General features: G+C 44.9%; 1 protein-coding gene across 1 annotated transcript; it reads right to left on the bottom strand.

Annotated features, from left to right (window-relative positions):
• Window positions 1-180: 180 nt before the first annotated feature.
• RDH10 (retinol dehydrogenase 10) lies at window positions 181-27293 on the bottom strand. The gene is made up of 6 exons (XM_081070374.1): window positions 26969-27293; window positions 24992-25227; window positions 5478-5576; window positions 4152-4297; window positions 2437-2568; window positions 181-2346 (listed from the first exon to the last, which is right to left on the bottom strand). Exons 1-6 carry the CDS (start codon window positions 27255-27257, stop codon window positions 2223-2225), a joined length of 1026 nt encoding a protein of 341 aa, XP_080926500.1. The 5' UTR covers window positions 27258-27293; the 3' UTR covers window positions 181-2222.
• Window positions 27294-27657: the final 364 nt, after the last annotated feature.

The following is a 27657-nucleotide window of genomic DNA, read 5'->3' as shown; positions in this document are numbered from 1 at the left end:
GAGCCTGATGCTGGGATGAAGGAATACAACCTGTAAGGGCCCGGCGTCCTACACTTGCGTTAACTGTACCCCCTTCCTTCCCGTCTCCGCAGCTAGAGAAGTTGGACAGCGTTCAAGGGAGCGCCACCGACGTAATTAAACTAGGCCCGGACATGGGAATTGAAGACTTCTACAAAAAAGTGAAATGAATTAGGTTTATTGAACTCAGAGACGGACAATCTTACAAGGGCAGTAACAAACAAAAATAGAAAGAGGTTTAAATTACAACACATGAGAATAAAATGTAAATGTAAGGAAGACTTTCCTTCGTCATGAGATGGAGAACTGGGTGGTGAAAGGAGAACAGATTTCTCGGGGGTGTTGAGTGTGCTGGGGGTGGGGGGCTCACGCAGAGGTGACCTGAATCCCCTCTGAAATGTCTCTGCCCACAGCGTGATGATTCTACTTCCAAGTACTTCTTTAAATCCCAAATGGAAAATGAAGAGGCAGCCAGTGCCTCAGTTGTTTTAATGGCCTCAGGCTTGGTTCTCATCTACAAAGAGAAGTTCAAACATAGCATGAAGCCGTTCCTTATAACGGCCAGCGATGGGGACACTGGCAGCGAGCCAGGACTCCAGTGGACGTGGACACAGTGCAGATTTGATCTGTGGTGCAAACACACAGGTCACGGAAGCCTTTCTGTTTTCCCACTTTTAGTATAAACAAGCCCCTGATAAAGGATCTCATCTCAGCAGATGGAAACATTGGACATTTGAGTGAATGGTACCCTATGCCTGTTAATGTCTGTTCCTGAACATTATCGCATTCAGATACTTTGCTTTAACTAAGGTGTGATATGGCACAGAGAAAACAAGAACAACAACAAAAACACGATGCTTTTCCCTACAATGCTGCTGATAACTAATAAGCACACACTCAGTTGTATGTAAGTTAATTCTTTAAATTTAATCAGTCCTTTATAAAACTTCCCAATTAATTAGTAAAAGATGGCTTATCTTAATAGCCTTAAACATTGGTCGCTGTTTAAACAAGACATTCTAAAAAAAAAAAAAAAAAAAAAAGGCAGTCACATAATAGTTTATAGTAATTTACAAGTGGATGGTATACATTTAGACACAGAGGTAGAAGTTCACTTTTACAATGTTTCACTAATACACATTTACCAAATTCAAGGCACAAAATAGTTTGCTTTACAAAAAAATACTGTAAAAATGTCATTTGCTGTTCTACAATGTGAATAAAACTTTTAAAAGAATCTTTACACCCTTCCATACGTACTCCATAGGATAAGATTTTCCCCCTCACTAATCATAGTTGGCACAAAAATGGGGACTTTTTCAAATGCCGAAGTTCCCATTTTTAGAAACTCTTTCTTTTGCAGAGCTGCTATGTATTCTAGATTAAAGTCCATCCAAAGAAATGAAACACAGCAACTTCCTGAGGACAGGGCACTTTCTGATGCAGCAAAATTCATAGGTAGAAAAATGTATGCTTTTTTTTTTTTTTTTTTTTTTTTGATAACTAGGTCTCCAGAGTAATAGATACTTAAGGACAGATTTCAGAGATACAATTTAAAATTCGGCTAACACCTCAGTCACTATGACTTTAAGAAAGGGACCTGATCACTGTTACTGTAACAATCAAATATCATTTAATTCCAACTGACGGAGATTTCAAAATTCCTTTTGAAAAGCGCTGTACTCACAAACACCATGAGAAAGCCACACAGGCTTTGCAAAGCTGAAACTTAGAAAACATGAGAAAATAGAGTGCTATCAGTCCTTGAAGTTACAAGGGTGTCAACTGACTACAGAGTCTAATGACAAGAATTAATAAACTCTACGGGAATTAAAAAAAACCACGCACATGAAACACACTGTCGTCATCATCTCTAGACTTTCTGCTCATTAAAAAAAGAATAGTAGCGGTGGCCTGGAGATGACACACAGTGCTTGTCTAAAAGAGTAGACTGGTTTTGGGGGTTCTGCCTAAAAGGGACCCTGTTGGCAACAACTTGAGCTCACATTTGCAGATCACATTTTCCAAGACCTCTAGTCAGTGAATTTACCCTTTATTTATTTTTTAAAAAAGTTGATTAAAAAAAAAAGAAAAAAATCGACATGATTTAGAATCCAGAGAAGGTCGCTAATGTGGATGTGGACCGGACTGAAACGTCTTGATCGTCTTCGGAGAGAAGTGATATTCCGTACAAAAGAAGATTCTTAGATGCCGTTTTTCGCTTCGTTATTGTTTGTGGCTTGTTTTCTTTGAGCAATAAAGGGGTACATACACTTGTCCGCTCCTAGGAACCGGTACATGCACACGACAGCTTCGAAAGGCAGGATGCTGCAAAGGAAAGCCAGTCGTTAGCAAACGTGGGGGGTCAGTTTAGTTCTGGGGCGGATGTGGGGAGACCCAGCGCGAGCGGCCCGTTACCTCTTCATGAATGTCACCATGTACATGAGGCGCGGGGTGCAGATCATGGGCTGGTCGGTGAGGATGGCCTTCATGGCCTGCTTCACGCAGTAGTCGGGCTTCAGCGGGGGCAGGAAAGGCTCGATTTCTTTCCTGCAAGTCATATATGTCAACAATGCAATTAGGCAAGAACACGAAATCGGGAAGACCAGCAAGACATATCAAAACATTGACAGTGATGTTATCTGAGCGACAAGATTTGGGATCCATTTTGTTTACTGCATCGTGCTGTTCTGTGCTTTCCAACTTTCCCTATGAACACATTTTATGTGCATCGTCTGGAAAACAAAGTGAAAAAACAAAACAAAAAAAGGCAAAAACTCAGTCTGCTTTTCTGTAAAGTGAGTCATGTTTTAAAAATGCCTTGAAAGGTATTTCAAATTAGGTTTCCATTTTTTTTCTTTCAACAGAAAAAGGAGAGGATGTTTGGCATGGCAAACACTAAACCCAAACAAGATGCCAACTTTTAGTATGAAGTCTAGTTCAAACGACGGTGTGTAAACACTGGCAGAGTCTTCCTGAGTGAAATAAAAGTTGGCGATGTACTTTCCCAGATGCCTGCATAGGGAAAGCCAAGGTATTTTTCTCGAGGGGGTCTCTGAGGTGAAGTGCATTGAGACATCCTACCTTCAGCTGAATTCAATAAGTTCCCCGTTGAAATATCCTAATAATATAATTTATTTCTTTCACTTTTTCATTGTCCCACCACAGCGTTGGACACCTGCTGTGATGCTAAATAGGAAACAGCTCCTCAGACCCTCAGGAACTGGTCCCTAAGTACCTAAGAGGAAAACACACACACACACACACACACACACACACACACACACACACACTCTGGAAAGGAGGCAGAGCTGGAGTCCACTCCCAGGCAGACGGACGGACGGCGTGAGCCCGAGACTGCAGTGACTCAAAGCGCCCTCCACCTACGTGGCAGCTTGGTCAGGTTCAGGATGTGACCAGAGGGAACTTGAGGAACTCGGGAACTCAGTGGTTATCTGCCTTTGCCTTTCAAACTCATCCAAGCAAAGATCTCAAAGTAAGCATGTCTTCACAAGTACCCTCTTAATGACTCATGGTTTTGTTTATTCTGCTTAGCTCAAGGCAGATGTGAGTTGACATTTATATTCCCATATGCCTCCTTTCAAAGTGGGTGGGTATTTCATTTCATTTCTAGTAAATCTAATCGTGTCTTCTCATCCTGTCAGAGTGACTCTAGCTACATACACTCTTGGCAGAAAAAAGGCTCCCAAATCTGGACTGTAATAGTCAAAAGGTCTTTTCAGAAGGAAGGCCATGACTCTTCTGTGGCAGTGACACTGTTTCCCATCTACACCGAAGTCACCTTTATTTACCAACACTAATGTTTACAAAGAAATGAACTGCCAAAGAAATAGCTTCTGAGGAAAACCCCCGGTATTTCTGTTTTCTCCTTGAATGTGGACAGAAGCCATGCTTTCGCTGATACCTCTGCAGGCTGACACGAGTGTGGCACCAGACGCTGGCTTGTTAATCAATCTCACAAATGTTGACCAATGAAAACTACAGGTTCCCTGGCAAGTGACAGTGAAAGCACAAGGCTGACTACGTTGAAGACCTCATTCCACGTATTCTCCTGCTATGCAATGATGACTTTTAAAACAACTTTTATCAGTAGTAAGATAGGTTTCACGGACCTGATCCGACAGCCTCTGAACATGCCAGTGTCTACCAGGTAAGGGCAAACCAACGTTGTTTTAATTCCATCCTTCTCAGCAGCCTTTAACTCGTGGCTCAGGGATTCATGGAAACCCACGACTCCAAATTTACTGGCACAGTAATCCTGAGTTAGAGGGAGAGAGGAGGGAAACAGTCGTAGGTACATGCACAGATCCCAGACCAAACCCAAGCTTCTTCCCTGGTCTAACTCTGGTTACGTGTTTGCTACAAAAGGTTACAGGTGACTAAGCAAAGAAAAGGAAAGCATTTTAAAAGACAGATATCTGATGTGGTTCAGTGCAGAAATAATATTTTCAAAGCAACAGCAGAAACAGATGAACACTTTTTGCCACATCAACGAAGTATCGTATTACTCTGGGGAAGTTACCACAAAGGACTCTATGAAAGCTAACAAGCTGGAGTTAAAAATGGAGACAGCTTCCCTTTGAAGTGTCTGGAAAATTTACAAATGGTCTCTTGTTCAGTAACGGAGACTGAAAAGCCAGTTTGTTTAAATTAATGCTAGGAGAACAAAGACAAGCCTAGCTTAGGTTGTAAGTTGTTATGATCTGATTCTCATTTTAGGGGAAAGAACAAATGAAAATGATAACTATACCTTGTGAACTTAAACTAGGATGTAACCTAAGGACACGTGGTATAAAAGGAAGTTCTTCTCCATTACCTAACTTTAAATTTAGGAACGGCAATGTGGGCTATGGAAGTCATCTATTCTGTGTCCTTTGGTGTATGCACGAGGCAATGCTTTCAATCTTACGCTACAGGACAAACCGCACAGGGCAATATACATACATACGCATGTTTTATAATCTGAATATGGTGAAGAACGTACAATGCAGGACACCTCCCACCTCCCATGAGATGCCATAACCATCTCATCTGAGGAGCTCATACAAACGAGCTCGCTTTTGGCAAGTTGACCAAAACAGAAGGTCTACCTTTGACCTCATTTATCTGTCCCTATGGCATTGCCACCGCCCTCCATGGCTTTATTTTTAACCCTGTCCCTCCCCACTGTCATCAAGCAAAACTGCTAACAGAAAGGGGGCATCCCGAGGACCGGCCGCTGCCCCCTGATTGCATGCTGAAGCCCGTGTAAGGGATTTCATGGCAGAAGACGCAGAGCTGCATTTCAACAGCGGGCCCTGGGTCACTGGAGCGCCCCACCAGGCACACAGGTAGAGGGCTTTCGTGAATGGATAGGCGGCAGGTACTCTTTAGGGTTTTAGCGTATTTGTCATGCGATAAAGCGACTGAATGCAGGAAATGCTTTCCATCCGACAAACCTCTACTCCCGCGGTACTGAACAATCCCAAGGAACTTGCAACTGTCACTATGTGACCGTGATTAATCTCCAGCATTGTCGGAAGAAAAGCCTTCGTGGTCTGAAAGAAAAGGGAGACACAAACTTCAGAACTGACGTGATATGCTTCATCTAAAACCCAACCCAAGATCACAAAACCAAGTTTTATCCACACGATATTACACTTCCCAATTCGTTTATTTTTAAATGAATTTATCAAAGAGAAGATCCTTTAAGTGTCTGGCTAACATCCCACTGTGTCACTGGCATGGCAGGCCTGTTAGAAGCCGTGACCAACAAGACAGTGACACAAGACCCTTTGGGGACAATGTCCAGATGAAAAGAAAGCATCAGGAGAAGGCTCTTTATCACCTTTCAGGTGAAAGCTATCTGCTAATCTAAATGACTCCCAGGTCAGAGATCTTTTTAAGCTCCTAGCACTTTGGCGCAGGCATTTCCCGCTCCGTGAGGCACCTCCTGCCTACAGGTGACCTGTGCTAATGTTTACCTGATAGCTGTATCTACACAGTGAGAAACCCGTGAAAAGATGTTCTAGCATCATCTTCCAGCATCCAAAGCCTTATGACCAAAGTGTACTAACAGAAGGTAAAGTAGTTTAGGAAAGCAAAACAGGGTCAAAGTACAGAAGCATTTTAGTGAACACTGTGTTATGCCAACTTTGCACTGAGGAAAACTTCTGCATGACCACGCTCCACGGTGGGGTATGCTGGGGAGTCAGTGACATTCCCACAGAGGCAGGTGACTGGCCACGCCGTGTAGCAGAGCACGTGGCACAAGTTCCAGGGCCGTGAGCCCAGAGGCGGCATGGATCTTATTCACTAAATTCTCTTCTCCCTCTGTCTAGCTCTCTTGCCTTCAAGAGGCAAGGCTATATTTAAAAAAAAAAAAAAATTACTTCAAATTGCTTAAGATGATCTACGAACTACTCTGCCAGGCTCCCAACAGTTTTATAACCTGCTTCTTAAAAGAAAGCAGCAAAGAGCAATCTGTCTACTGTTGAGTTATAACCCACTGCCAACACAGCTTCCCATGATTTATGAAGTTAAAAAAAACCCAAACACTCCACAATGGACTTCAGGAAGAGCTGCATTCCCTTCTCAGAGGATTTCCTGGCCAGGGGATCACTGAAGCCTTACATAGATATCTAATTTGCTATGATAACTTTGGCATGCACAAGATCAAAAACAGTCATTCCAGTAATTCTGAAGTTTTTCCACGTTGTGATCCGTAACGCATCCAGTTGCCAGCTGGATCTTGGTGACGCGTCCCCAGGTCTTCTCCAGTCTGACTCCTGCCCCTCGCCCCCAACTCAGACCCCATGTGTCGGGGCCTCCTCACTCTGGTCACCCTCGTGCATGCTTCTTCTCACCTGGAAGCTCCACCCATTAACTCTTCTCTGACAATCTACCCCCCCATGCCCTCCTATGTCATTCCGAGTGTAATATCCATCACCTATTTACAGAGCCTCTTCCGCTTTTCAAAGTGCTTCCGTCCTGGAGTCTCCCAATGCTTCTCTATCAAAGGTAGTTAGGGGTATGAAGCCTTTATCTAACACTATTCTATTCACCTTGACTTTGTCCGAATTTCTTTAAGACATACGGTTGGTGCCATTCATCACAACATATAATGGTACGTGTTATGGTATTTTGATTTTGATTGTTTTCCTTTGTCTGGCTACCCCAGACTAAGCTGGAAGATACAGATTCTTTCAACCATTAGGGGAGGATGTGCTGTGACAGGCGCTGAGGAAGAAAGTGATCAGTACTTCTCACGTACTTTATAGACTTGGCACACTGCAGTATGTACGACAGACACACGTTTTAGCTTGGCGTTATTTCTTTGTAGTGGTGCGTGGGAATGGTTAGGGTAATTATCATAATAATTGATGCTGGTCTGCTTGATAGCCAAAAAAGGGGCAAGCTGTGGTACTGTAGGTCATTACAAGTTCACCGTTAGGATCTCTAGCTTATCGATGGCTATTATATTACAGAACCACAATACATGAACGTCACAAAGAAGCTTATATATTCCGATCCAAACTAGAAGATCCTACCCTTAAATAATCAAGTGTACAAGTCTTAAGTATCTGTTAGGACGGATTGTTCCCAGAAGAGCTAAAAAGCGTAACGTTTACTCTTGATGTTACCCAGAGATCATTTCTAAGCATTAAGTTTGCCTAGTGCTGGGAGACAGGGACAGATTGAGCATAAAGGGCCATCCATGTTTGTAAGTTCTTAAGGATAAGAATTCAGTATGAAATCCCAAGAAATCACACACAGTATAAAACCCCAGAAAGAATTGGCTACTTGGTGACCCGACAAATCCGAGTAACTGACTGTGACGGCTCACGTGGCCAGTGTCCCCTCTCACTCAAGCCGGCGGCTGGCCCTGACTAGAAACACAGACACCGAGTGGGCTGGCTGAAATGATTTCCTGGTATTCATGGGCCACATTGTCGCCTGCAGGTGTTAAATGACTAATCCAGAGCCCGGCACCACATAAAAGTAGGTGATAGAAGATTAACAAGTTCCTAACGGTTTTTTAAGTTTAATTTGTTGCAAGGTTCTGAAACCAATGAACGTCCCCTCCTCTGAAATCAGTCGGGTGGTATTCACTATTCATTCAGAAGTGTCTCACACATCTGTTACGTGCAGGTACTGTATTCCGATCTGGCCAAACAGGGATGGGTAAAATGGCTGTGGCTCCTATTCCTGTCTCGAGGCAGAATTTAGCACTTAACAGTGTTAAATCCGACATCAGTTCTAGTTTTCTCCTTCACAGAAGCTGGGCATGGTGGCTCCCAGCTTCTACAAAAAACAAGATTTGGGCTTCTTCCTCCTGCACGCCCTCCCAGTAGTTAACTTACTGGGTTTGTATTTAAAGAAAAAAAAGAGAAAAGAGAAAACGAAAGAATCCATCAAAATAGGGCTAAGTGACTAAAATCTTTTCCAATTGTGGGCTGTAAATGTATTTTTTTAGGGAAAAATACTTCACTTTACGTAGCTTGTAAAGTGTGACGTAGGTTTGTTTGTTTTAATATGAAGGTTTTTTTTTGGGGGGGGCGGTTAGTTAAAAGATAAAAAAGTAGTGTCAGGTCAACCGTTTGTTTAAAATATGCAATTTGTTGCCTGATCAGGGACAAATATGGCTCCTGTATGAATGAAATCCAATGTGTCACTGTATTTGCTCCATTTCAAGACAAGTCTTATGTCCTTTATTTAGAAAAGCTGTGCAATGACAGGTCTAACAGTCCGGGGAAAAAGAAGGTGCTGAGGAAACTGGGAGGGGTTGGCTTTGGTACCCAGACTGTTGGGCTTCCAAAGCTTCCACTTGCTCAGCTCCTACTGTGTGCCGGGTGAAGGCCAGCCCGGGATGAGAGCCTGCACATCGGACTACTCGAGGCTTCTTTTCAAACCTGAGTGTTCAGGGTTCACGCTGGAGCCCGAGCCATGTGACTGAGGCCTAAGGCTGTTAATCATTTCCTTTGCTGCCTGAGTGGAGGTGAGCAATTACTGCTCGTGCGTTATTTCCACAAGCAAACTCCTGCCTTACGTCTGGAGCACATTACCAAATAAACTTTGATCAACACTAATTCTATCCCTTACTTTACAAGAAAAATGCCATAAATGGGTGGCTAGAAAGCATCGCCCTTTCAGGAATTTTCCCAAGTAACGTGACTGGTTTTCTTTCCTAATTACTCTTGCCCTCAACAGTCTGGTAGATGACATCTGAGATAGCACAGCGTATTCCGGCCTTGACGCAGTTTGACAGCACAAAGAAATCTGGCACTTTGCAATGAATTATTAATGTGCACAAATATTGGAGCATGTACGCGATGGGGACAAGCAGTGAAAGGGGAAGTGCTAGTTGCCATGACACCAGTCAGTTCAAGCTAAGGTTCGTGATCTTTAATTTTGTCTGAAAGAGTCATTAGAAGAACACAAAGGGCAGACCTGAAGCCCACGTCCAAATTCACGTGTGGGCTGCCCTCAGTGAATCTGAGAGTGGCATCTCAGATAAGTCACTGAAGGCCAGGGCAGCCATGAGTTCTCCACTCTAAGGATGGATTACCTGGACCAGCAGTTAGCACCTGAGAAAGGGATCTCTACGGGAAGTACGGGAGCCCATGGTGGTCGGCTGGATCCCGACCTATGTAAGAGAACTGTGCTCCACTGCTGTGCCCTCTCACTGAAATGTCTAGGAAACACGGGGAGGACACCCAGTCCTCACCAAGGAAATACGCAGGGTTGACCCTTGATCGTGGGGGGTCTCAGTCAGTAACCAATATACACTAATCGGTCTGTTTAGTGAGAGCATTTCGAGTTGGGATGGACCTGAGGATTATCTTATCTGCAAAGGAGAAAACTCTTTAATAATGGACCCTGGCTAAAAAGTGTGGAGATGGACCTGTGATTCCCCATGATTAATTTTTATCACAAGACCCCAATAGCATAATCTGCCACCAGCTGACAGGGTTGCTGTGACTAAAAAAAAAAGGAAAAAGGACATTCACAAGGAAACTGACAATTCCTCCTAAACAAACTAACAAGTCTAATATCTCCAGAGCTCCTCAGGGGTCCTCTTGAAAGCACCGGACACTTTGAAAGATAACTGTAAAGATCCTATTTAGAATGTAAACGAGAACTTCTTAAACAGGAGCGTGACGTCACATAGACGAGCCATGTCATATCTTGAGAAATCTCTGACATGTTATTAGGTTTACGCCAAATTAACTTCCCACAGTTCCAACGCTCCAGATCCTTCTTGGTTCTCTTAATGACAGATGGCAACGCAGAGCGTGCAGCGGCACTGTCGGGGGCAAATGAGCCCGAAGTTAAACAAAAGAGAATGTGAAGAAAAGTGGTATCCGGCAATCTGACTTTTGAAATTTCGAGATTGATGACATTTTAAAGGTGTAGGTAAAACACCCAAAATGTGTTCTCCATACTTGTAAGCAATTCCAGGTTCGTGGATACGAAGGGGAAAGCAAAGTTAGCTTCTCCCAGTACAAAAGGGCCTCACACTGAATTTTTTTGCATTTGTGCATTTTCACAACCGTCCTGTGGTCACGTCAAGAAAAGGCATCTTTTCAAAGAACTGTTTTGAAGTGTTTATCTCTGATTTGAACATCCAAGAAACAGAGTAGGCTTTCTAAAGAGGCCCATAAATCATATTACGATAAGAGGATTAATACCATCTGCCCATATATAGTACAGTTTTCTGACGTATGTTTAAGGGTTTTCAGAATCTCCAAATAACAACAATACACACAATTTGAAAGAGACACAACCAAGACTCCACTGAACAAAGAACTGCTAAGTGGACAGCCTCGTGGTGCCCACCCCTCCAGGTGGCCCAACACCTCTCCCTGGGGCCTTGCTCCGTCTGTCTGAATCTTTGTCAGCCTCACAACGGAACATGCTGCATCTTTACGAGGATACCATGACATCTGGTGGCACCCTTCTCTGAAAATTCAGTCATTGCTCCTGGAAAATTACTGATTCAACAGTACACACTATTGAAAGCGCTGAAAAAAAAATAGGGAACTGTGTTACAAAGGTTAATAGGATAAATCATTAGTGTGTTCAAAGATTAAAAAGTGGCGACATACCTCCAAGCTAACATAGGAAAGGAACATGTGGCTAAATATTTACTTTTCATTCTGTAGATTTACAGGTAACTGCTTAATAAATATATTGACCACCAAACTTTAGGCATTTCTCTTTGACCATAGAAAGGGTTCCTTGAACATTTGTCATTCTAAAATTACCCTCAGTTAGGAAGTAAAACCGAAATCTATATTTGCTGGTAATGTACTGACTTTAAATATTTTATTTGCAGTCGACAGCACAAATTCTGAAATTCATGTAACTGGATCTCAGCTTTGGTTTTTCCCCTTTTCTATTTGGGTGTGTTTGTAGAGACAGAAAGGGACAAATTGAGCAATAGAGCCCCAAGATACTGAAGCCTGGAACTACTCTCTCAGACTGCACATGTTCACCAAAATCTCGACCAGATCCACACCGAATGTCCTCTCTCAGCTAGAGACAAGAGACTGAAGATGTTAATCTACCATCCTTTTTATTATTATGTGGAGGCTACAGGGGTCAGTCTGACATTTGCAGGTATCAGCAGTTAATACTTAACACACACACACCAGTCTAGTCCTACAGTTGCCTGCGACCAAGAAGCTAACAAAAGAGCGAGGCTTTTCAAACGACCATCTAGATGATGACACCATGGGTTATTCAGCAAAATTAATGCTTCATGAACTGCCTCCCCAATGGTAAAGCGTGGGAGGAATCTACCCTGAGGTAGAAACTCAGATATCAACATTCCCGTATATTTTGGAGTTTGCTATGTAGAAATACCAGAAAGGAGCGACTCAAAACTCAATCTGGAAGGTACAATGGCTTTGGGAGTCCAGGAACCACATGGTCCCAACTGCCAATCACTTAACCTCCTGTTACCTGACCACTCTTAACTTGTTTGTGAGAGGAAAAGGAGATCTCCAAGTTACGACTTCTATCCAATCGTTTTTTTCCTTCGATTCCTACCACACTTTCAAAATACAAGTCGTAACGCGAAGGTAGTACTTGCCTGAGACTCTCGTAAATGATTCAATAAAGCATGAAGTCCAGCAGGGCACTTGCCAGCAGCTGGTGACCAGTAAAACTATTCATTAAACATTTATATGGTGTCATGGTTGTGCCTTTTAAAATAATGTAACTTGAATTCACGCCTCTTCTGTATTACAAACATTACAAATTGTCAGTGAAACAGCCATCACGTTTCTGTGTTTGACTTGAGCCCATGGAAGCTCAGTGCGTTAAAAGAAACCATGAATGCCGAGCACTGTTTCTGCTCTGCCCCCTGGCTGAGTCCTGGATGATCAAAGGAGTGTTCCAGATCTCCCTCAAGCTCAGGCCCCTTCCCCCATTTAATAACTCTTTATAGAATAATGGAAATAACCCACAAAGTTGCAGCCAAATAGTCTGCTGCACAACAGGTTGTCATTAATCCCTTCGCTTTGCCTCAAACTCAAATCACATCTCAGACATTGTAATGAAGACAGCTCTGGCAAAGGGCAGAAGCTTCGTTCTGCTCTAGTGACCGGTAACCACTTCCATGAGGCGTGAGCGCGTGCACGCAGGCTCAGCCAGGTGGCAGGACTCCTTCCCCACCCGCACCCGGTCCAACAGCCCCGCTTAGCAATGTCCGCATGATCGCCTGCCATCACCCCCCCCCCCCACATTTCCTATGTGTAAACCGTTCAAATTCTCTGCTTTCTAATTTGCTTACTGTGGAGTCTTCACAAGAAACTAAAATCTTTACCTAAATGAAAGATAATCAAGAGGTTACTCCTGAAAACGTTTTCTTCCCAAGCACGCACAATCACAACTTAGCGTTTACTCACTAGGCACGAGGATCAATGAAGTACCTATATTGTCTTATGCATTGTTTTATTTTTAAAAAAAAAGATCTTTGGGAAACTCTTAAAGAAATTGAAGGATTGCAGAAGCCACCTTTTCTATAAATCGGTGGTTCTCAAACTTTGCTACACATGGGAATCACGTAAGGGGTTTTCACTAGCTGTCCAGGCCACATCCCAGGCTAATTACGCCAGGGAGGGAATCAGGCATCAGGAGACAACCTTCCCTGGAGCCAAGAGGAGCCGTGTATGAGAACCCAGTGTTCTAGAAGAGTATCTCAACCCCAGCACCACCGACGTTTGGGGCTGGGCAGTTTTTTGTCATGCGAGGAGCTGTCCTGTGCTTTGCAGGCTGTTTAGCAGCGTCCATGGGGTCTACCTAAGATGCCAGCAACAACCTGACCAGCACTGACTTTAGATGCTGCCAAGTGCCCCTGAGCGGGGAGGAGTCCCCCTGAGAGTCACTCTCTAAAAGGAACGTGCACGTTGGCAAGTCAAGTTCCACAGAGCCCAGCAATGATGTTTTCTCACAGTGGTGACATTTTTCTAGGTTTGGAGGACATTCTGGGCTTTAAAAAAAATTTAAAAATCACAACTTAAAATTGGGCTCAAAAGCCCATCACTTTTCGTTTGTATGCCAACACCTTCAAACCATCACTGACTGCACTACTAAGGTAAGAAAGATCTCTGGAGGATAATAATGTTGACAACGTGTCAGCGGCCAAAAGTGGGGGCGGGGGTCCTGGCCCAATCGGGTCCTGGGCAGGAAGAACAGAGCTCTTTAGTGCCACTGTAGGACCTCCACTCTGTGCCGAGGTGCCTGTGCTTCGGAAACACCACCCTGGGCACAGCCACCAAGAATAGTGACAAGAGAGCACCAGGGCTCTTCCTTTTAACACTGGACTGGAACCCAGATCAAAGAATTGAAGCTAGACCGGGGCGGAGCCCAGAGTGCACGGACTGGCATTTTCCTGGCTGACAAGATCTCTAATGGGCTGATAAGCTCAGGGGGGAAGAAAAAAAGGTAGGGGGAAGACTATTGAGAAAGCGAGAAGGGAAATAAGTATCCAAGAGCAGTTCCTCCTCAACCCTGATGTGCATAAGGTGGGACCTGAATCCAACGCAGGTTCTGACCCCGCAGGTCTGGGAGGGGGCCTGAGGTGGCTTTGCCAGCGTGCGGGTAGCTGCTTCTGGACCAGCGGCTGAGCATAAGGCTGGAGCGTGAGCGGGGGAAACTATGCCAAACCTCAAGTGGCTTCAGATCAATTTCTCCTAGAAATTCCGCAAAATAGGCAGACTGATTTCTCCGCCCTCTAGCCCACCCGTGTTCTTCGGAGCAGGATTTCAGGGGTTAGGAAACCCCATCCCCCCTTCCCCACACTCTTCCCCCAACAATGTTTATCAGATAAAGGACAGTTCACGCCAACATCAAGAGCCCGCTGAGCTTTATGACCGACTCTGGGAGTTTACAGACTGACTACACGCACGTTGGCCCTGGGTCGATATTTAGCATTAGCCAGCCCCTCTGCTGTGGTCTCAGTGGTGTGTCTCCCTTAAATTCAGATATTGAAATCCCAACCCCCAAAGTGACGGTATTAGGAGGTGAGGCCTTTGGGGGTGACTAGGTCATGAGGGTGCAGCCCTTATGAATGGGATTAGTGCCCTCATCACAGATGCCCCAGAGGGCTCCCTCACCCCTTCCACCATACGAGGTTACAGTAAAGACAGCTGCCTACACACCAGGAAGTGGGTCCTCACCAGACACCGAATCTGCCGGAGGCTTGATCTTGGACAAATCTGCCAAACTGCGAGAAACACATTTCTGTTGTTTGTAAGTCACCCAGGCTTCGGTGTTCTGTGATAACAGCCCAAAAGCACTCAGACGTGCTCGCCCACGTGAAAATAAGCTCTCAAAACGATACCTAGAAAACTTCAAAATCCTTTTCCCTCATCCACAGAGGCTTTGAAAGCTTAGCTTTCAAGACAGGAAATTCAGACCGTTTTTTTAGCCTCAGTGTGTATCTTTCTTATCTTCCACATTTACCTTTCTGAAGCTTTCATGCTTTGGTAAGCCTGTGAGAAAACCCTACCCAGTTAAAAAAAAAAAAAACGCCTCTTTAAAAATCAGATGCTTGGGCCCTAAGTCTGGGTGCCATGAATTGGCCCAAAGTGCACACTTTTGAAAATCCATGATTAGCATGTCCAAAGGCAAAGCGCATGGAGTTACCTGGAATTCTGATCCCATAGATTATTAGGGAACAGAATGAAGGCTTTATATTTCCCAGAAGGTAATAAGTTTAAAACAACAACAACAAGGCGACCTTAAAAGGAAACCACCCTGTTACTGAGTTTGGTACTGAGTATTTATAGAACTTTGTTCAGCCTGTGCTTGGAGAAGGGTCCTTTTATTCCCCACTTTTCGTGTCCAGTTTGCCAATGTTGACATGCACACTAGGAAGAGAAGGAAGCTGAGTGACCAAGTATGTATTACACGAGTCTTGATGAAGTAACCACCTTAGATGAGGACCATGGAAAATTCCCGAAAAGGCACAGATTAAAACACTTGACTTGGGCTTTGGCAATAAAACTCTAGTGTGCTGATGGCTCTTTAGTCTAGACGTTTACATGCTTGTCTAATTTAAAGAGCAAAGTTTCTGGGGATATTAAGCTAGAGTTAATGAGTCATTGCTAACCTAACCATGCTAATAAAAAAAAAATCAACATTTGAAGGTAGACTCTTACATTATATCACAGGGCACAGGCATAAATGACTCCCAGGAAGGTCTAGGTGCTTTGAACATGTGGCCCAGATAAGTACAGGAGGTTCTCGAATAATGTCGTTTCATTCATTTCATTATAATGTTGATGAGATGCCCTAGGAACGTCACTCTTGGTTATATCAATTGGTCTATGGCGAAATTGATTTCGTTATGTCATTTTGCGCGAAGTCGCAGAATCTATCCACCGTATCAAGTGAGGGCTGGCTGTGTTTGTTGAGGTTCTAACTAAAGCCTAGGATGAGAGTCTGGGTCCTAACCTCTTCCTCCCCCAGCAGTGACCTCAGGCAAGTGCCATAACCTCTCTGGGTTTGTTTCCTCATCCATAAAAATGGCATAATGGGCTCTACTTAATTCAGAAGAGTGTGAATGAAAGAGCTTTATGAAATTTAAGTGCTGTGTTGAAGCACAGAAAGTGCACACAAGACTCATTAAGCATATATTTATAGGCTATTTTGGTTGTTAAAAGTGCTATCTATTTTTGTTTCTGTTGTTTCTTCAAGTTCTTGCAGTTCCTGGTTCTTACTATGTATAGCTCCCAGGCTTCCTGCCCTCCACTCAGTGCCAGACCACACTTCCTGCAAAAAACCAGTACCTAACCACTAGGAGAGACCTCAGAAACATTGCTGAGCAGCTGCTTCAGCTGCCCAGCCCTCTCCTCCAGAATCCTAGATGGTGCTGGGAAATCCCAAAATGCTTTCCAATAACAGCCCTTTCCAACCCTTTTCTTTAGTCCTGTTTTAGCAGGAGCAGAGAGCAACTGTTTTAAAAATGTAATAAATGACAATGCCTGATGGAAAAGTGCCCAGCAAATGTAAAAACACAAACAGCACAGAACTACTTGAAAATAATTTAGTATACCTGATGTTTCCCTCTTTCCCAAGAGATTGTAGAACTAGCTTGTTTTTAAAGAAATCCCTGAGAAATCAGTAGGGGGCAGTATGTTAATTACAATTTGCAGGTGGGAAAATTCAGGCTTTGAATTTTAAGTTTCACTTGTCCTCAAAATACCCATGTGCTTACATAAGTTACACCACAAATATTTTCCCAGTTACACTGATTTGGGAAGTGTTATTTTGAGCCCCATTGTTTAGAATAACACTAAGAAGCCAAACTACGTTAATATTCAAAAATCCCAGTACTAAGCTATTTGAAGGAAAGGCACGAAATTCACATTTTATGCAAGCGGCAAATGAGAGAAAACACTGTGGTTTCCCCAAACCCAAACTGCCCGTGTTCTGTGTTAACACGGTCGCCACCTTTCACACAGCTCTGTGTGATCTCTGCGAGTTTCACAGACCAAGTAATGTTTTGTTTCCAAATGTGAATTCATCGTAAGTGGCTTGTCAGTTGGGCTGATTTGACAGCACTCAAGGTTGCAGCAGTCATTGCCCTTACTTGTTAAATATTCTAGCAGCATTTGCTGAAGTGTTGAAAGTTTTATGATCATTATGAGAGGATATTCAATTTTCCCCCCTCCCGTGGTTCACTTAATTTTACTTTCAGAGCATTTAGGAAAATGGTCCCTGACAGGTGTGAACTTGAGTTTTAAGAGAATCGACAAATAAAGTGAAAAAGAAAAAGGAATTCAAGCATGGGCCATGCTGGGTAAAGCTATTAGCATTCCTGCTATTGAAAGGCATCCCCTCGAGGGCTGCGATGGAGCCTCGTATACCCAGAGACGTAGGTGACCGGGGCTGGCCGGCCAGTGTGGCAGGGGGAATGTGAGGGAGTCCCCAGGCCATGCTCCCACAAACTTCCGCTCTGAACAGTGTAGTCACAGCACAGGCCATTGTCACAGGCCGCCCTACGGGACCAGCTATTGGCTTTAACTACTATACATTCTCAAGAAAGAATGAAAAGACTCCATCCTCTGAGTTATTTTCCAGTTATGCTTACGAGGGGTTCTCGGCCTAAAAGGAGTTTTTAGGTCAGTTAATAGAAACCTTAAGAAGGGGTTAGTTCTTTGAATAGCTAACTATTACAGTAACTTGAGATAAGACATCGCTAATTAAGCCAAGAGAGATTTAACACATTTTAATCTGATCCCTGGAGTTACAGGCTCAAAACACTGGATTTAACCCGTTCAGTGGAGGCAGGGAATGGTCCCCTATTTCTCACGGACTCTCAGCGTTTGTCATACTCCAAAGATTAGCTACAGAAGGCCCTTCATCTTGGGAACATTACTGGTTGTGTGTGTAGGAAATAAGATACAAATCCACCCTGCCAGGACACCCCCTAGTGGAATTTAAGCATAGTACAATTTGGGGGTCCAAAAACACCTGGGTATGGAGGACTCTAACCCAGGCTGGAATGGACTTTTCCCGGTGCAGTGGTTATAACTGCACCCCAGACCCGCACCTTCTCCCTATCATTCACTGAGCATTCCCACACAAGCCAAGTATGCCAACTACACATCTGTGGACACAGGCAGATATCTGGATTAGACAGAGGCAATGTGGCTACTTATCATAATCAAAACAGGCTTAATTGTAGTTTCTGAAAGACCGAGAACAAAAATTTTAGATGAATCTACTATTAATATTCCTTAACTCAAGAAAAAAAAAAAGCTTAAATAAAATGGGACTTCCTGCTTTAAAAATGTATTGTAATTCCCAAGTGAGGTTAGCACTGCTCGAAAGGAATTTTCTGATTGCCACATCTTAGATATAATCAAGTGACTAAAGTCAGTTCACCGGAATTTGCCAAAGATCTTGGAAATCTGAAAAATGATTCTGGTAAAAACAAATTTAAAGGAAGAGAATAAACTGAGCAAGTGGGTGGGAGCAGTTAAGCAGTTAGCCTTGGGGTCTGTAGTTCCTCTCCGGGCCCCCAGGACCCAATCCTGCAATGAATGGCTAAGGACGCCACCAAGGTCACTGCCCATTCAGTCCCTCTGAAGCACCTACTCAATCAGTGTTAGCAGTAGCACAGGTAAAAGAATGCTTCCATGTCCTACAGATTAATTTCTACTCAGGCACATAACCGATAAGGCCCTGTATATACACATAACGAGGGAGAAACGAACACATGCCAACTTTGTTTCCAGGAACTGAGATAAATAGCACATAATCCAACAAGAGGGCCATGCCCTGAACCAGGGATTTGCGACGATTCTACAAGGACAGCCCTTTATACTAAAGACACTATTTAGTCAACATGAAAATATTTTGATTGTGCTGGTTTTGCTCTCTCGGGAGCAGGGAGCAGTGATACACTTTGAACTATTTCACTGTGTCTCCCAGTAAGGCAGTACTCAGTGGCAGAACAGCTGAGTGTGCGGGGTTCCTTCAGGGCACTGTGAGGTGTCCAGACCAAGTGGAGTTTGGGGTACACCAGGGGACATACAGGGGATGAGCTTGGAAGGCAGGTGGAGATCTGCTTTGGAAGGCCTAAGCTGCCAGGCTGATGAACCTGGACTTCATGCTGAGAGCAACACAGTCACGCGAGGGTTTGGGGTAGTTTCTGGTCGGCATAATCTCTGAGCAGGCAGGCACACCACAAATGCAAGTCGGCTTAGATAACCCTAGGTTGGAGAGCGACGGCTGGAAACAGGGTAAGACATTCAGAGACTCCTTCCAGAGTCCAGGCAAGAGGTGATGGAAGCACACAGGTGGAGGCAGGACTGGAAAGATCTGGGTCAAAGTACATGGAAGTGACAGAACAGTCTGGATTTGGTGACCCACGAAGGATGGAGAGTTAAAGATATTGCTGATGTCTCCAAACCTGGGAGTGGTTACACCTGGGAATTCAACAAGGGTCAAAAAGGAGTTCAGTTTTGTGACTTGCTGATGTTACTTGCGGGATGAGTGGAACAGATAAGACAGTTGTGTGCACTTGGGAACTGTCACAGAAGTCACAGTGGAAGCCATGGAAATAAAGAGATTACCCAGCTAGAGGTCCACGGCGAGAAGAGGTGTGAGCACGCAATACTAAGGACTCGTTATATTTCGGAGGGTCAGGAGGTTAAGAGGTTTGACAGAAAGATGCGAAGAGAAGCAGGAAAAAGTGGGTTTAGGGAAGCGAAAGTGCGGAGTCTCAAAGGGATGGCTGACAGGTCACACTCTGAAAAAAACATCCAGCTGCACATTGGACATGGTGCCTAGGGGAGCACTGTGACTTTTTCAGGACATTGGTTACTTAGTAATATCTTCTAAACAACTGAGATAACCAGACACCGATGAGAACATGGAGCAAAGATGTTGGGCAGGTGTTTATAGGATCGTTTCCTGCTCTCACCAGTCAATGTTAAGTGCATTTTATCACGTCATAGATGCTGATTGCCAATAGCAATCGATGTGGACCCAGCACGTCATCTATCAAATACAGACACTCCAAGTTCAAGGAGTACGTGACCTTATATTAGGAAAGAGGCTATGAAATGACCGTTAGGTACCTGGTCTCAGGTGTCCGAACAGTTGCCATCTAAAGAGATGTTTTACTCAGTTGTTCACTGTGACCACAAGAACTAATAAGACCAAGGGTGTCTACTCCATGTCAATTTACAGTTCAAGGCATAAAATGTCTTTATCTCTAAGCTCAAACATTTGATTTTTATGCATACGATATTTATTGAATAACAGAAGCCAGATCTGGTATGGACTTAAAAATAGGCCTGGAATTGCAAGTTTTTAGGGGCTATCCTAAGAGAGGCAAACAATGCTCTATAAAATACGCAGTCGAACAATTCTTAATATTCTGGTTCGGAGGAAGAACTATTGGCTATATAGTTTTGCCAATACATGAATACTTTAGAAATAAAAAAAAAAATCTAAATCTAAGAGGCCTTGAACAAAACTAGGTTTCTTTAACCAGAGAACAGAGGATTACAGTATTTGAGATTAAAAACTAGTAAATCACAAAAGAACTTGAACAGTAATGATTAGGGACCATTCATGAGATATTAGGTTCTAATGTCTTTAAGTGCTACATTACTCAGATCTAAGCTGGTGGGCTTTTACTTCTCCTGGATGGATTTTAACTAAATAGACCTTAGACATTTGGATATAGATAAATGCCTAATTCAGTAATTAGTATTTTAAAACTGTGAAACCTTTTAAGTTAAGTGGTCTATTAATTAACTACCAATTATCTTGTCTGACTACCATATCAATAGAAGTAAATTACCGACTAGCTATTTGACAGATTTAGTCCTTTGCCATGCAAAATCTCTTCAGAACATAAAAGGCCTGCAGTTAAATGCTTTTGCTTCCCCCTTTTGGTTAATCAGGGATCAATGTGTTGCTCAAGTATTAAGGCCAAATGCAGCTCTTTGGTCAGAAAGGATCTTACAGATAAACCTGGTGTTTTAGAAATGGCAAGCTAAGGTCCGACACCTCCTGAAAAATAACAAGTGTTAATGTTTTGGGGAAAACACGGGTTTGCAGTTCCTGTATGGAGGCCCACTTGCCATATTTCAAAGGAGACCAGAGAGGTATTTTCAAGCTTTTGCATCCCACAAAGACACAGAGAGCCTAAGTGAATGATGTCTATGATTATGGCAAACTCGAGGTGCGTTGTCTCATATATACGTTCTCCACGGTCTTGTCCTAACCACGACTGTGGCTCAGCAGGTAACGCTGACGGGGACCTACCCCAAATCTATCACTTCTTTGGGCACCAAGAGAAAGTTCCTCTAAGAGCTGCTGGTGATGGGAGGGTACCGGCATATGCAGTATTGCAGCAACACGGAGGGCAGAATACTGCCAAGGAGTGCAGAAACTTCCAGCGTGCACACAAATAGTAAGAATCCTCTCCTTGAGGCCCCGTCATTAGGAAATATGAATGGCTGCCAGGCACTCAATTGGAGCTTGATTCACATTGGTATATCCACACCAGCCTTCTCAAAGTCACTAGCCTCGTATCGCTGAGCACAGTTAATATACTATAGTAAAAATGAGCATACAGGCGGGGCAGGGAGAATGGAAAAATTGAGTCGGAAAACAAAAGGAGATACATACAATAACGAAGGTGAGCCAGCCCCATTTTGAAATCACATCAATCTTCCCCTGTTTGAATGAGTCCAGCATAATGCTTACCTTCTGAAACCTCAGAAGGCAGATACATGTGAGCAGTCTCTGAATAGGTTATCTTCTAAATATTTAAGCAGAAGCCTAGCCTGTATTATCAAACATTTATTGAGCGGCTTATGAGTGGAGTTCTGTGCCAGGCAGGGGAAAACAAACAGATGCATGTAATAAACTGCCTTCAGAGAGCTTGCCATCGACTTGGGGATTTCAGGGTATAACGTCTAAAAAGCGACACCAGAGAGCACATACTATCCACCCACGGATGGTAATGACAGGAAGTGCTGCAAGAGATTTATGGCAGGAAGGGAAGAAGCCTTAGACAAGTCCTTCATAGGCACCTTCATCAGAAAACAAGGGGCGGGGCAAGATGGTCCCCAGGGACCCTTGCAGTTCAAAAATGCCAGAAAAGGGCTGGCGTGGGGAGGGAGGGTTCCAGTAAGCACTTGAGCTAGGCCTTTGAAGGTAGTTGGAGTGGAGGAAGACGGCCTTGCCGGCAGGGGGACGGGCTTTGGGGGAAAGCTTTGGAAGTGGCCGCATCCACAGCTTGGCGGCGGATGTCCACATGGTTTTTCATCTCGCTTTAACTCTGGGTCAGGACCACCACACTAGTGAGTGGTTCATGAAAACAGACAACAACTGCTACTTAAAAGTCTGGCTCATGACGATCTGTCCAAATGACTGAACATGTCTTTGCTCTGCTGATCTACTTTTTATTTTCCAAAGGTTATGGGGGCAACTTCTTTTCCCTACCTGGACACAGTGAAAAGCCACCCTGGTCATTTTTTTTCTGGAAGGAAAGCAGCACGTGCCCATACTGTGCATCTTTGAACAGTGACCACGCACATTTTCACCTCAGAGCATGACTGGGAGGGCAGCTGCATTCTGAGACCATGTAAACCACCCCTACTCCCCCCATCACTCCCTGCCAATTATGTGAGTTGTCTTTTACATCTTAATTGCTAGATCTCAACTTCTTAAAAGGTTTTTAAGTCTCGGCACAAAGTCAGAAATTCCAACTTGAAAATGAATTTTCTGACGCAATATTGAAAATAAATTCTTAAGTTTAGATGCTTGGGGGAAAAACAGCTGGAGAATTCAGGAGCCTCCCCTATTTTAATATGAAGTGACGTCATTACTGGCAGGGCTTCCAAGAACTCCCTAAATTGTGTACTTAAGCAACATCTCAAAGCAAAGGAAGGATTCGGAGAAGGTGGTTTGTTCCTTCTGTCTCCATCGATTCGGCTTCATAATATTTCTACTGGAGATTTGATTTACTTTTCTGCTTAGGTTAGAAAGTAGCCCAATGTTTAAGGCACAGACATCAACTCATGCACATCTTCAAAGCTGAAGCTCTGGCTTGTCTGCACTTAAAATACTCTAAACTGGCTCTCATTTTATAGGAGGGCCAGTGAAGAGAAGCTGCTTTCGTCTTCTAAGCATTTAACTTCAGATTGCATGGGATTTCTTTAAAAATCTGGTTGCATTTGAAATGTTACAACCTAGCAAAATCACCATGCAGAGAAAGCAGGCAAGATGGTCCAACTCCAGAGTATTTTGTGTAGGTAAACGTTTATGGTCTGGAAACCAAGCATCATCTCCGTCCAGGATATTGGAAAAATCCAATCCTGATGTCTGCGGTTCATAGCGGCCTACTGATGGCTGGACACGTGTTTAAGGATGACGAGTTGGCTGGAATCAGCTCGAGTTTCTATGGCACCTTCATCCTTACCATTCTTCAAATGGGAAGACTACAGCCCACCTGGAATTTATGTGTGTCCTCTGTTTTAAAGGGTGCTTGTTTTACTCTTGTGTTTTACACACAAGGTTCTTTACCTTGTGTTTTACACACAAGGTTCTTGATAAACTGTATTGCCCAGTTCATTCAGCGGTACTGACCTTTACTCATTAGATCTATCCCATTGTCACTTGCCACCTGTTCCTGTGGACCCTGCGGCAGCAAGACCTTTCATCCATTCCCCACCCCCCTGCACACACACACACACACACACACACACTTAAATTCCCCCAAACTGTATCTGGTAATCTTCATTTAAAACATGATATGAGTTAGCTTACGTCATTTATAAGCTCATTTCTAGAGGTTTGGAAATGAATTAAATAAAGTTCAGGTTTGAAAACAGTAATAAAACATTAAAATAAGCTTCTTCCAGGAGCAGAGGAATGGGTTGATAGTCAAGGGGCAACATTATACGAAGTATTTCTAAAGCCAGATTAAGTTTTTAAGCAGTTGCTAAAAAATTAATGAGGTTTAATGTGACCTATTTAGGAGAAACAGTTCTTTGTTGTGTTTGATTAGAAGGCTAATCTGCCTATGGGGGAAAACAAAACAAAACACACCACCCTATCTCCTTACTCTGTCTACAAAACTAAAGGGGGAAATACAATGGAGGAAGAAAAGCATCAGGTGGATCAACAGTGTGCAGTTATAGGGCAGAGTTTCACACCCGCAATTACTGAATCAGTTCAGCTGAAAAGCTGGGCTTGGTTTAGTGTTGTCCCCAGAGCAGTAGGAAGCGCTTCCCTCTCATCCTTAGATGCTGTAGTGGCTCTGATGTCCTAACCGTCATCTAGAAGCGGATATGGTTGAAGCCCCTGGTTCACCAGGTCTTATAGCCCCCCGGCTCCCTACACAGTAACTGCGGTCCTATCAGGGTGACTTCTGTTCTCCTAAGAGAGGCACCTTCTCAGCGGAGATGTACTCCCACAGGACAATGCCACAGACACTGCAGATGGTCAGTGGACGTTCAGTGACTGCAAGGGTGGCCTGACTGCTCCCAGGGGACCACAGATGCTGATCTCAGAATCTCTGGCACTTTCCAAAATGTGGCTGAGCAGTAATTTGGAAGCCTAAACTCTGACTTTAGGAATTCATAAGAACAACCAATGTTTTACAAACTCAACAGAAAGTAAAATAAACAAACCCGGGGTTTTATGCTTCCCCTTGTTATTTTAATGGCAATCTTTCAAACTAGTTCAAAATGTTCAGTCCTCTACCCTCTCAAGAAATACTGAATTGGGGTGGGGGGCGGTGGGGAGCAAACAGCTCTTTAATAGTAACTAGCATACATTGTAATTCACCATGGGGAATAGTGAACTGGAAGGAAGCTTTGTGGTGAAAGTGTGCAGGTGGCTTTCAGGCTGGTATTGAAAATACCCTCCTTCCCAACCTTCTCACTGAGTAGGGCCCCGAAATGAAAATAAGGATGTTTATATTTACCCAGAAGTGTGCGTGGCAATTGACCATCATGGTTCTCTCAATGAGCTCGTCAGGACATTCCAGGAGGTGATGCCCCGAAACCACTCCGGCATTGTTCACCAAGACTGAGACCTCGCCAACCTCTTTGCGGACCCTTTCGGCCGTCAGGTAGACATTCTCCCTCTTTCCCACATCACAGGTGTAGGTAAAAACCTGCAGGTTACAGTGGGGCAGAATTTCTTCCTCACCATTCCCAGCTGTCCTCAGAAGTCCAGATGAGGGGGGGGGGAAAATGGAACAAAGAAGGGGGGGGGTTGCAAAACGTGAGTCACAACGGCAGTCGGTAGGACAAAGATCACACAAAACAAAAATTCTACAGTGAGCTTCAAGTTTCTCACACGGGAAGGCTTGCCAATGACTGAACTTCCAGCTGCCTTCCTCCCCTAAAAGTCTTGGGGAATTAGAGCAATTTGCTGGAGAACTTTGCTTAGGGGGAAATCATGTAATTGTGACAAGCCCAATACAAGTCAGACCTCATGGGATCGGCTTCCTGGAGCAAAAGACACCTGGAAAGAACTGATCTCAGCCCAGAGAGTAACACCTCCCCCTCAAACACACACATTATACACTCCTCTTTTTGTGGGGAACAGTGGCCAGAAGCAGCTCTTCGGCTTTAGTAGGAGAACCCTCAAAATGGAAACTCATCTCAAGGCTGACAAATCAAAACTGTAATTAATAATCTGAATTCATCCAAAGCCAAGAAATGAACCTCAGGTTTCTCATGAAATGTGGAGGTCACATGGGTTGGTTCTAACTGGAGTAGCTGAACCTCCTCTAAGAAAAGCACCCTTACAGAAATCAAGTTCATAGGTAAACATGCAATTTTATCACACAAGAACTCAATTTAAAAACCAAAATCTGTCCCCTGGAAAACAAATAACTATCTCTTAAGTTTTGGCAGGGAGAACAACAATCTGTATTAGTTACCCTCCACACCAGCGTTGAAAATGCAACGATTTTATTAACCTTTGATGTTCTGACCTAAAAGGCAGGTGCCAATAATTTTGGTGACAAATGACCAATATGGGGGAGGGCTGGTGCCCAAGTTAATCTTCTCGTTAGAGTTCAATGTTTTCCCGGGAAACAAAAAATTTTGTCGAAAAGCAACTGCCACTATCAAATTTCCTGGACCCATCCTTATGGTTGGTTATGGTCTCTGCTTTGGGTTTCTTTTAAAAAAAAAAAAAGTCTCAGATTCAGGGTAATTGATAAATACACAGAAATGCAGATTTCTTGAGGTTACCAAAAACATGGAATACATGTACAAAGAAGGCTAAGTCCTTCAAGCGCTTTGCCTTACGAGGCACGGTATCCTTTCAGTCGGGCCGAGTACGTAACTCAAGGACTTATCTCTGGTGAAACAATGTAATTTTCTCGTGGATAAAGTTATAGATAGTGAAATCATCCGTGCGGCCCCAGTTGAAGAGGTTCACAGCACAGTAACATACGGAGGGAGCCAAAAAAAAAAAACAAAAAAAAAAACAAAACAAAAAAAAAAACGATACACATTTTAAGATAACGCTTCTGAAAACGTGCCTACATGTTTCGGCACCCCGGGTAGATTCGTGCATCAATCGGCCCCGAGAACTTCCCGAAGGCACTTTAGTTTCCCCTCCCCAGGGCCGCCGAGGCATTTCTTTGGTCGGAGTCAAACTCGTGGTAACAAGTTCCCTCTGCCTTCGGCGCTCAGAGGGCGTGGGAAAGCCCACGGAGAAACCCGTCGTCCCCAAAGGGACAGGACCTCGGTGCAGACCGGGGGTTGGCACTTGCCCCCTTCGAATGCAGAGGTGACCGGGTTCCTTTATGGGGACCCGATCCGATCGCAGCAGACCGTGGCGGGGGGGGCTCCCTGCGTGGAGAGCGGGGCTGAGCGTGACAGTGGGGAGCGCGGCCGGGCGGGGCCTGAGCCAACAATGCTCGGGCGCAGGGCGCAGGTACCTTGCAGCGCCGCGGCGTCCGCCGCCTCCAGGTCGCGGTAGATGTGGCGCACCATGCCCGCCGTCTCCTCGTTGCTCTGCGTGTTGATGTCCCAGAGCACCAGCAGCGCGCGGCGCCGGGCGAACTCCAGCGCGAAGAGGCGGCCCAGGCCGCTGCCGGCGCCCGTGATCAGGCACACCTGGCCCGCCACGCTCTTCTCCTTGGGCCGCACCAGCCAGCGCGCGGCGGCCAGCACGAACGCCCACAGCACTTTGAAAGTGACCACGAAGAACTCCACCACGATGTTCATCGCGGCCCCGCGCGAGCCCCGCGCCCGCCCGGGCAGCCCGGCTCCCCGCCCCGGGGCGCCCGTCTGCGCCCCGCGCCCGCGCCCGCCCCCGCGGTGCCCGCCCGCCCGCCCGCCGGTCCGTGCTCCGCGCGCTGGCCCCGGGCTGTGCCCGCTGCGGCGGTCGCCCGGCTCGGCGCCTCCTGCCGGCGGCCGCCCGCCCGCCCCGCAGCGCTGACAGCCGCGACTCAGGCGCGCGCCGCCCTCATGGCCGGGCCGCCGGCTCCGTGTCTCCCGGCGCGGGGCGCGCGGCGGCGGCGGTTGTCAACTCGCCCCGAGTTGCGAGGAGGCGGAGCGGGGTGCGGGGCGGCGGGGGCGCCGGCACAGGCGGCTCGCTCCGCGCAGCCCGGAGCTGCCCCGCGGT

Source organism: Rhinolophus hipposideros, assembly GCF_964194185.1.
Source record: "Rhinolophus hipposideros genome assembly, chromosome: 13".
NCBI lineage: Eukaryota > Metazoa > Chordata > Mammalia > Chiroptera > Rhinolophidae > Rhinolophus > Rhinolophus hipposideros.
This window is presented reverse-complemented; position numbering and strand designations above follow the sequence as displayed.